The sequence below is a fragment of the Nanorana parkeri genome, unplaced genomic scaffold, assembly GCF_000935625.1.
Source record: "Nanorana parkeri isolate BGI_ZX_2015 unplaced genomic scaffold, ASM93562v1 scaffold1084, whole genome shotgun sequence".
In the NCBI taxonomy this organism is placed as follows: Eukaryota; Metazoa; Chordata; class Amphibia; order Anura; family Dicroglossidae; genus Nanorana; species Nanorana parkeri.
This window is the reverse complement of record NW_017307352.1, coordinates 43827-53842: the sequence shown is the minus strand read 5'-3', so window position 1 is coordinate 53842 and position 10016 is coordinate 43827. Positions and strand designations below refer to the sequence as shown.

General features: G+C 44.1%; 1 protein-coding gene across 1 annotated transcript in view; it reads left to right on the top strand.

Annotated features, from left to right (window-relative positions):
• LOC108796232 (glutathione S-transferase P 1-like) overlaps nucleotides 1-8981 on the top strand; it is a 44080-nt gene extending 35099 nt beyond the window's left edge. Inside the window, exons 6-9 of the mRNA XM_018567689.1 lie at nucleotides 87-174; nucleotides 3371-3474; nucleotides 4520-4627; nucleotides 8796-8981. Of these exons, the coding sequence (XP_018423191.1) occupies nucleotides 87-174; nucleotides 3371-3474; nucleotides 4520-4627; nucleotides 8796-8981 (486 nt within the window). The remainder of the gene's footprint in view (nucleotides 1-86; nucleotides 175-3370; nucleotides 3475-4519; nucleotides 4628-8795) is intronic.
• The last annotated feature ends 1035 nt before the right edge of the window (nucleotides 8982-10016 follow it).

Below are 10016 nucleotides of genomic sequence, written 5' to 3'. Positions count from 1 at the left end.
AAGTAAACAAAATCCAATTAATAAATTAAATTTTTTAAAATGTATTCATATATTATTTATTTGATAGCTAAACTGTCTATTTACAGGTTTTTGGGCAATTGCCTCGTCTTCAAGATGGAAGTTTTGAGCTTTATCAAAGCAACAGTATTTTGCGATATTTGGGCAGGAAATACGGTAAGCCAAAATGCTAACATTGTGAGTTGCCTCTTCTCTCATACATTCTGTGGAATTTATACCTTTGTAGTTTAGTTGCAATAAGTGGGTACTCTAAAGATAGTATGTGGACTAACATTAAAATAATAAACCCTAAATAAATGACATTTAGCTTGCTAAAGCACTGTGCGTTATAAAAATTGCCATTTTACATTTATCTTTTGTTACATCTCAGTGCTGATCATCTCTGCTGGTCTCTCGTAGCGTCTTTGCAGCCTCTTCCGGTTACGTAGATACACTGCAGTGATGGCATTTCTTAGGAGAGGTTTCCTGATGGTGACAACAGTGGACCACACCTGTATGTTGAAATGACCACTTGTAGTCTCCATCAACCATGTGTGATAGGGTGACAATGCTGGACCACAATTAAGATACAGGGACAGAGCGTTGTCACCCCATAAGAGAAACTGCATGAAGAAGGACATTCATTGCAGGTATTATTTTAACAAAAGCTGCAGATTTAAAAATATTAAAAACGACTTTTGAAAATACATGGAAGAGGAACCCCATGGTGCTCCTTAAGCAGGTGTCATGATGTGCAACTATGCTATACAGCAGACTTATCTTCCTTCAGTTAAGCGAGGTCCATGTTCAGCCTCATCACACATGCACAGAGGAGTTACTTTTTCCCAGCTATTACGCCTAACAATTGCACACTGCACTGCTCATGGGCACCAGTGTGCAATGGTAAAAAATGTTTGCAGGGAGGAATGTTTTTGTTTGGCAGAAGAGCTTAAGTGGATCCTCACATATTGTGTTCTCAACTGGTGGGTCGTGACCCAAATGTGGGTCGCGACCCCATGTTCAGTGGGTAACCGCATGCCTTCCACTTTTCTAGGCAAGACAGGGCCGGATTAAGAGCAGCAAGGGCCTGGTGCTGAGGATTTCGGTGGGCCTTTTTATGGAAACGGCAACGTTCACCGGGGCCCTCTTCCTCCCGTCTGAGCTGTGATTTGTAGTCTCTCTATAGCAGAGGACCCTTTATTTTATGCAATATGGGAAAACAGCAATCCTTCAAATTACATGCTTAGCAGATGCAGCTTTTAAGCTGTATGAGGTGTAACCGAACAGTATGATTCTCTGAGAGCATCAGTGGCTGGCATCACATGATTTACATGTATACTATGACAGCATCAGCATCCCAATCTTAATTTCAACTTGAAAAAAAAGTATTTTTAGGTAATTGTATTTATTTGGGCGACCCCTGTTTTTTTAGATGGCAGTAATACACCATAATTGAGCAGTGCAAGTAGCAGACACCACAAAACATCTAAAAGCTATTGGAAGGTTTCCAGTAGCCCTCAAAGAGTGGCAGAACAGCTTCATAGCATAGCTTGCAGTCTTTGGATTGTTCAGTCATATGTCAACACAAAACACTTCTGAAACCACAAACATTCCAGAGATGGGGCAGGTGTTATGCTGAAATAAAAATTACAGAGTCATATGTTTAGAGACAATAGCCAGACTAGGGTTGCCACCTTTTCTTTCAGCGAAACCCGAACACTCTAGCGATGCACGGAAATTTTGGGGGGAGAATGAGCCGCGGCTTATTCATATGCAAATAGCGCCACCCATTCATATGTAAATATCGCAGTCAAGACTATTTTCCGTGGGGGGCCAGTAGCACCTATCTTAATTTTGGTTGCCCCTGTCTGCCTGACATCTTGTGTCCGGGTCTCAGCTGCCATTAGACCCGGACACAGCATTCAAAACCCGAACTGTCTGGGTGAATCCTGGACAGGTGGCAACCCTAAGCCAGACATATAGTAGGAGAGTCTGTGTAGAAAGGCAGCAGAGTATGTGAGTAGCTTAATTGGGCTGGAGTGTAAGAGGGAGAGACAAAGCAGTTTTTTTAATCAAGAAATAAAAATGAGAATTCATTATTTCACAGACGATATCCACTTTCCCAAACACTTTCTATTAATTTTCCCAAACACAAAACAAGAGTCCCATTCCAATTCTAGTGCCTGTGCTGATTCCTGTGATAGCTTGCCCCATCCCTCTGCATTCCTATGACCTCACTTGTATCTGTAAAATGCAGAGATGTAAGATAAGAGCTGCCAATCAATGTCTCCTTTGCAGAGTGTGGTCAGAATGAAGAGGAGTAAGCTGTCAGAGTCTGTATCACAATGTCTGCTGCACACAGAAGCATGGGATAAAAAGAAACATATACTGCTGGAGTTAGGTGACTGAGCTGTCCTTCTATGAAGCCCTTCTATGCCACCTGACTGCAGTGCAAAGGCAGAAATTGCATAGCTGGTAATTGGTTGATATGGTTTTGAACAATCCCATTACTTTGCTGACTTCCAGAACTGCCAACAGCTAGAGTTTGTGTCGATCTCATGGTCAACCCAAAGTTCATCCCTTGTAAAGAGTATATAGTAACTGAGTGAATGTCTACTGCCACCTAGTGTTGTAATCCTAGCACTGCACTTGAATATAAATGAGAATGTGAATGATAGAATCATACACTCCCAGAGAGATAAACACCGCAAGCTCTTTCCTTTTGCAATATAAATGTGAGACAGCATGGCCAAAAGATGCTGAGGAGCATAGAGAATTAATAAGGTAGAAGGGAAGGGAAGTACTGTTGTTCAGGTTAAGTTGGGTGTCTCCAATCTCTATGTAATAGAAACCAGCATTATTCTTGTAATAAAAAATAGTAATTACTGCTCTCTGTCCTTGTGTGGGGTTACTGGTCTTGCATCCACTCCCATCTGTAGTTTTCTGCAGACAGTCTGTAGTGGGAGGACCTGTTGGGTTCCTCCCAGAGCTCTGTTCACTGTACAAGTTATGTGCAGCACATTAAAGTGGTCACTGATGGCTTGATATGGTAATATCCGGATTTGCAAAGGTGTTTGGAGCACATAAATTGGATTTCTATTCTCTGTGCATATTGAGGAATTTATTTTAAAGAACATTTTTGTGCCCTAAGTTCTGCTTTAAATAGGACTTTAAAAAGCAGTTATGTGTAAAAAGCTACAGTCACTCATCAGAAATCACTTTCCACTTGCTCACTGTTGTAAGGCTAATGGAAGTTGATTTCTGCTTAGGTGTTATCGGTTACTGCATATAACTTCCCCACTAATTTGAACTGACATGCAAAAGTGGATTTTGTGTAACAAGACAGTTTAAATGGAGATATTACCTCTTGCAGGGATCGCTGGCAGCAATGAGCATGAGAAAGCAATTGTTGAAATGGTGAATGACGGAGTGGAGGATCTGAGAATGAAATACTACAAGTTTTATTTTATAGAGAATGTACGTATACTACACTTACTAATGTGAAATAAACATGACTCTGAAACCAACTCTGCTAAAATATTTTCTCATTATAAATTTTCTATTGCATGTTTTAGCTGAGCACGTTCAATGCAATTGATGGATGGTTATCTCATTTGTGGCTCATGACTGATATGCTGAAAGAAGGTTCAAAAAGGCCAGAAACAGTCGCAGTTATGCCCCATTATTTAAGATTTAAAGTAGAACTAAATTTAGATTTAAAGGGATACATATGGATGCTTTTTTGGTCCGGGAACAAACTGTTTTGGTCTGGACATGATCCGGACATGGTGTGAACAATCAGGGAGCCGGATGGATCTCGACAATATTGACACGTTCTCTCCCAGCTTCAGTGCAGCTCTGCGCTGTCAGCAAATAGTGGGCAGTAATCCATTAGATGTTGACTTCGGGTCACAGAAGTACTTTAGTAAATGTATTTCTGTGACCCAAATGAGGACTGAAGCCAAAAAAGGTTTTGGCTTCAGTTTTCTTTTAGAGTCGATTCATACCAGCTCCTGGAGCGCATCCCGACAGGCTTCCTCCGTTCAGGGGCGGGGAGGGGGCATGGCGATGTATTGAAGTCATTGGCACCACAGACACCAACCCCCCCCCCCTTCCCCCCCATCCGCAGTGCGAACGCCCGCACCATTGACTTCAATGCACTGCCACGCCCCCTCCCGTCCCTGAATGCAGGAAGCCTGCTGGGATGTGCTCCATTGTGTTCCAGCAGCGAATCGTGCTGGAATGCACCGGAGCAGGTGTGAACCGGCCCTTAGTACAGAAGGGTTAGGATGGCCCTGTTTGTGAGAGATTTATGTGGCCAAATTAATCTTTATAGTTGAAAGGGCTTCTCAATCACTCTGTTGAAACAATCCAAGGGCACTCTTGGATATTATCATTTTAGAATAGTAACTTCCTTAGCAAGGTCTGGTCTAGGAAGAAAATCTGGGGTACCATAATAGAGTAAAAGAGCTGTAATAAATATAGGTATATATTATAATTACCATTTGACATCTTCTTACAGGAGGCAAACAAGGATAAATACCTGGAAGAAGTGTCTAAGCAGCTCTGTTATTTTGAGAAAATTCTGTCAAAAAATGGCAATGGAACCAAGTTCCTGGTAGGAGATGGAGTAAGTAAAATCAGTGGCGAAACTGGGGCAAAGACTCAAAGTTGCTCCCCCAGGAAACATTGTCCATCCACACCCCGACCCCCCGCCCCCACCCCACACTTCTGGGCTCTCTTCTTCTGTCGCACCGGTGCCCCTCCTGATCCACCACAGAGGTGAGGCTTCAAATCGCCTCATTGTCCAGTTCTGCATTGTTATTTAAAAAGCCGCTTCTATTTTCTCCCTGCGAGTGTGTGCTTTGTATTATCATCTACCGGGACATGTGCGTTACGCTCTTCTAAACAACTTAGTCACAGTGGCGGACCTAAGGAACTATAGCTGAGGCATATACCACAGTGCAGTACAGAAAACACTGAACCAGTCACAACAGTCTCTGCAGCAAAGGAGCTTACACTCTAATGTCCCCCACAGTCACATGAGTTAGTACAAATACCGATACTTTTCCTCAAGTACTCGCTGAAACCAATTACTGATACCTGTTTTTTTAGTGTCATGTGACAGCTTTTCTAAAACAATACAGTTTAATGATCTTCAAAAAAAATTAAAGTGCCATGCCTCCTCCTGTGATGGCAGACCTATCGTAAGAGGCTACGATCCGGTCCCGGCTCTACCCCCCTCCCCAGCTTTGTGTGGTAGGTCTGCCCCTAGGTGGTTGCTCACCCTGCCGGCAGCACCCTCCTAATGTGGCACCCGGGTACATGTCCCTCATCCCCCCCAGTTTCGGCCCTGAGTATAGTCACAATGGTCAACTGTTTTCAGACATGGCCATAGAACTACAGGTGTCTCTAGCACCAAAGTTGCTCATAAATCCAAACTATTGGCCAGCCTGAGCTGTATATTTAAATGCCAATTTCCAGGGAGTTGGATGTATTTGACACCACAAAGCTTTTAAAGTTGTACCACAATTCTCTCTAAAAATAACATAATATTTGTTATTATTCAGTACTTCTGTTTGGCTGCAAGGCCTAAAGACCATTTTCTATAGTAAATAGATATTGGTTCTCACTGGTGCCAACAACACTTGTTTAGCTGGTCGGAATTAAATTCCAATTGAACCCTCTTGACTTATTATTGTATTGCATTCAGTTACATACACAGTAAGAAATATGCCTCTGTTTCTATGTTTTACCTGTTAAGTGCTGCAGCAGTGGTTAAAAAAACACGTGAGAAGCAACCTAGCTCTCCGACACACCTCCCTGAATAATGCCCAGGCCTACCATCAGAAACTTTGGGGCCTGGGCCCCCTGCCACCACCAACACACCATAGGCCTGTCCACTGGCTGTTCCACCGAGTCCACCCACTGACCCTCCCATCGAGTCTGTCTACCGGGTGCTTCAGTGCACCCACTTTTATTTTAACACTCTTACAGCTTAATATGTAAAATTGAAACTAACACTGACCGCACTCCCTTATCACTAACACTAACCGCACTCCCTTTTCACTAACATTAACTGCACTCCCTTTTCACTAACAATAACCGCCCCTCATCTATCCACTAGCACATCTAAACCTGTACAGGCTCCCAGGTGGGCTGTGTGGGCTCTCAGGTGGACTGCGAGCTCTGTTCAGGCTGTGTGCGCGCTCTACCTCCCCACCCCCATCGTCGGGCTGCTAAAACTGCTAAAACACTTACCTTACCACTTAACCGACTCTGCTCCACTCCCTCAGTCTCACAATATTATTATACATTTATATAGCTCTGACATATACTACAGTGCTGTACAGAGGACACGAAGCCAGCCACATCAGTCTCTGTACCAGAGGAGCTTGCACTCTAATGCAGAATGGCATCTGCTGTAGGGGGGCTACAAATCCCAGCAATACAATATACATCAATGCAAAACAGTATATGAATTGGACTCTGGACTTAGTAACATGCTGGACACGGGACTTAGTAACGCGCTGGACTCGGGACTTAGTAACGCACTGGACTCGGGACTTAGTAACGCACTGGACTCAGAACTTAGTAACGCACTGGACTCTGGACCAACCTGAGACCCCGCACAGCCCACCTGGGACCCCACACATACCTGAGACCCCACACAGTCCACCGGGGTATGACCCTGCAGAGCACACCATAGATCCAGCACAGCCCATCTGAGACTCTCTATGGTGGGCTCTGCAGGTTCTCAGGTGGGCTGGTCGGGGTCTCTTTCCCTGTACCTCCCTCTCAGAAATTCTTAAAGGAGAATTATGACCTAAGGGCAAATAAAAATACCCCTTACCTTGATTGTAGTAGCATTCTTCCTTTTTTCTAAAGGCGCAGCACATCACAGATAAAATCCTCAAAACCTGTAATAAACGGCCATCTTCAGCCCTGATCCAAGCTCCTTTCCTCTTAGGGGGCGTTAACCGTTAATCCAGCCTGCCCACAGCTTTTTTTTCAAATTATCCCATTGCGGTGGCCGAGCTTCCTATTATCGTGCACAGCTGTGTTTTGTCAGCGCGTGCACGCTGGCATTTGTGAGCAGGAGGCGGAGTCTGCAGTGAAAAGACAGAGACTGTAAGAAATAAACGGACTCAGCCTCCCTGCACATCAGTGCTCTTTCCCCTCTCTCATCAGCGATCCCCAGTAATTAGGATGTCAGCATCACACAGGGGGAGAGAGAGAGGGGATAAAGAGCCATCCCTCTCTCCATCATTTACCAGAAATGGGCAAGCCCATATATGGTGAATGATGTCACTGGGTATATCTGCAGACTGGCAAGCATCCGATCAGCAGGGATCCCCAGTGACATCATTCATCATATATGGACTTGCCCATATGTGGTAAATGATGAAGAGAGAGAGGGCTCCTTCCCCTCTCTCTCTCTCTCCCTGCCCTGTGTGACACTGACATACTAAAATCACTGGGGATCGCTGATGAGAGAGGGGAAAGAGGGCTCTCTCTTCAGCATTTACTACAAATGGGCAAGTCCATATATGGTGAATGATGTCACTGGGAATCCCTGCAGACTGGCAAGCATCCAATCAGCAGGGATCTCCAGTGACATAATTCACCATATATGGACTTGCCATATGTGATAAATTATGAAGAGAGAGCTTCTGACCCGGGACAAGATTTTCTCAATGCACTGCACACTACACGTGAAGTAGGCGGGGCAGATGGAGAGGAGGAGGGAGGGGATCAAGGGCTACACAGCAGCGTGTCTGGAAGGCTGGCACAGAGGACGGGGGCGTGCAGGTAGGGAGAGAGCTGCGTGCACAGAGCTGCTGCCCATGTCCATATACTCGTGTACGCGCAGCAGCTCTCAAGAATCGCTGTCAGTCACTGTGTGACGAAGATCAGTGGGGAGGATCCCGGCAGCATTGTCGGGATCTCTCCTCTTTGCGGCGCTTAGCCCCGCCCACCATCTTAAAGAAGGGTTTACAGGCTTAGGGTGCATTTTGGCTAATAGGAGTAAATTACACAATTTACTTATTTAGCCTAAGGAATGCAATAATAAAGAAAAGATAGAACCCCATAGTTCTCCTTTAACTGCTGCTGCTGGGGCACGGCCTCCTCTGCTGCTGGACCAAGGCTGCTGGGGACCAGCCAGAAGTGACACTGTTAGAGATCGTCGTTAGAGATCGTCGTTGGAGATCCGAACACCGGCGGCCAGTGGAGGACCTAAGGAACAAAGGGCCCTGGTGCAAGATTTTTTTCTGGTCCCCCCCCCCCAGACTCTTACAATGCCTGTACTTGAATGCCCGCACTGGCCACCTAAGAGCCCCACTGACCGCCTGAGAGCCCGCACTGGCCACCAGAGAGCAGAAAAACAAACTCAGGGCTCCCACTGATTCTGCAATATGGTGACTTGTATAATAATTTCATTATACTGTATATTACAATGTAAAAATAGAAGAAATAAAGTGTGCAATAAATGCGCTTGTAACATCCCAAAACCATTCCCACTCTCTCCCCTCACATCCAGTGTTAAACCAGTGTTCTGTGGGACATGTTGGACTGCTTGTGTGTGAATATGTGAAAGCCATGGCCCGACGTTCCAATGTACTGGCAGCACTGAGTTTTTCTAACCTTTGCTGCAGCACTTAACTGATAAAATGCTAAAATAAGACTGCTTGAATTATAGGAGTTATTTATGAGGGTATAACTGGCCTGTTGTGTAAATAAATCTCTCTTCTAGATCCCTGACCTTCTGCACTTTTTGCATTTTTTTGTTTTTACAGATTACATATGCGGACTACAACCTTGTGGACACTCTGCAGTGCAATCTAGATCTTTCTCCAACATGTCTTTCTGCTTTTCCACTACTGTCAGCCTACCAGGAGAGAGTACTCAAACGACCGAAACTCAGTGAGTACTTGAAATCTGATGGACGCAAGAGACGCCCTATCACCCCTAAGCACAAGTGAATGTGAAGTTCACAAAACCCTTACCATGCTTTCTAGTATTAGGCCTGCTTTTTATCTGCCCAAGCTGCAATACATAACCTATATGCTATTTTTGGAGAAAACACACCCATTCTTCATAAATGCTCTGTCCCTTCCTGAACTGAGGATCCGGAACTGTCCTGTGAAAAAACATATGAAAATTATTTCAGGCAGCATCAGCTAGTCTACATATTGTGATATCTACAATTTTTTTTTTTGTGAAACTTTCTTATATATACATTGTTATGGAGACATTAAACACATACATGAAATGATATTTTCAGTGTCAGTTATTTTCTTACAAAAAGCACAGCAGCTGTTTTTAGATGGGTGATTTTAAGTTTGAATTAAAGCAAACCATAGATAAGAGAAAATTGTATGCTACTGCTGACCTCCTACTAAAGATGTTTGTTCGTCAGGTTGATCAGGTGGGTTCAAAGCTTTTTATGTCACTGAACAAATTAAGGAGACAGGCAAGGAGTTCTGACTTGGGCCTCAATCACACTTGCAATAAGGGCTGAAAGCAGCAGGAATCCTGTGAATTCCTGCGGCTGGCATGACAGGCGCTGCAGCTGTTTCACGGCCATTGTTATGTAATTGCACATGGAGTAATTGCCTGCAGAAAGTGAAAGATGACACAAACTGTTTGCTGATGGATTCCTGCCTCTGTCAGTCCTAATCGTAGGTGTAAATGAGGCCTTACCACATGTTCGCCATTTATATATATAGAACCATTATTAAATAATGAAAACCAATATTATTAAAAAATGTTGTTTTGGACGTGTGACAAATCCCAGATGGCCCCTACTCCTATTCGTCTTTTCCGTGGCCTTAACATACTCATCATAGCGAAGTGATGAATCTGCATTTTAAAACATGTTCTGCCATTACAGGAACTGGGGAAAGTTGTTCATTTTGAGATGTCACGCATGTATCCCAACATTTCTGTATAAAATACTTTGCCCATTAGCACTTACAACCCTCCATGGGGATCAATAAAAGCAATGTCCAGACTGT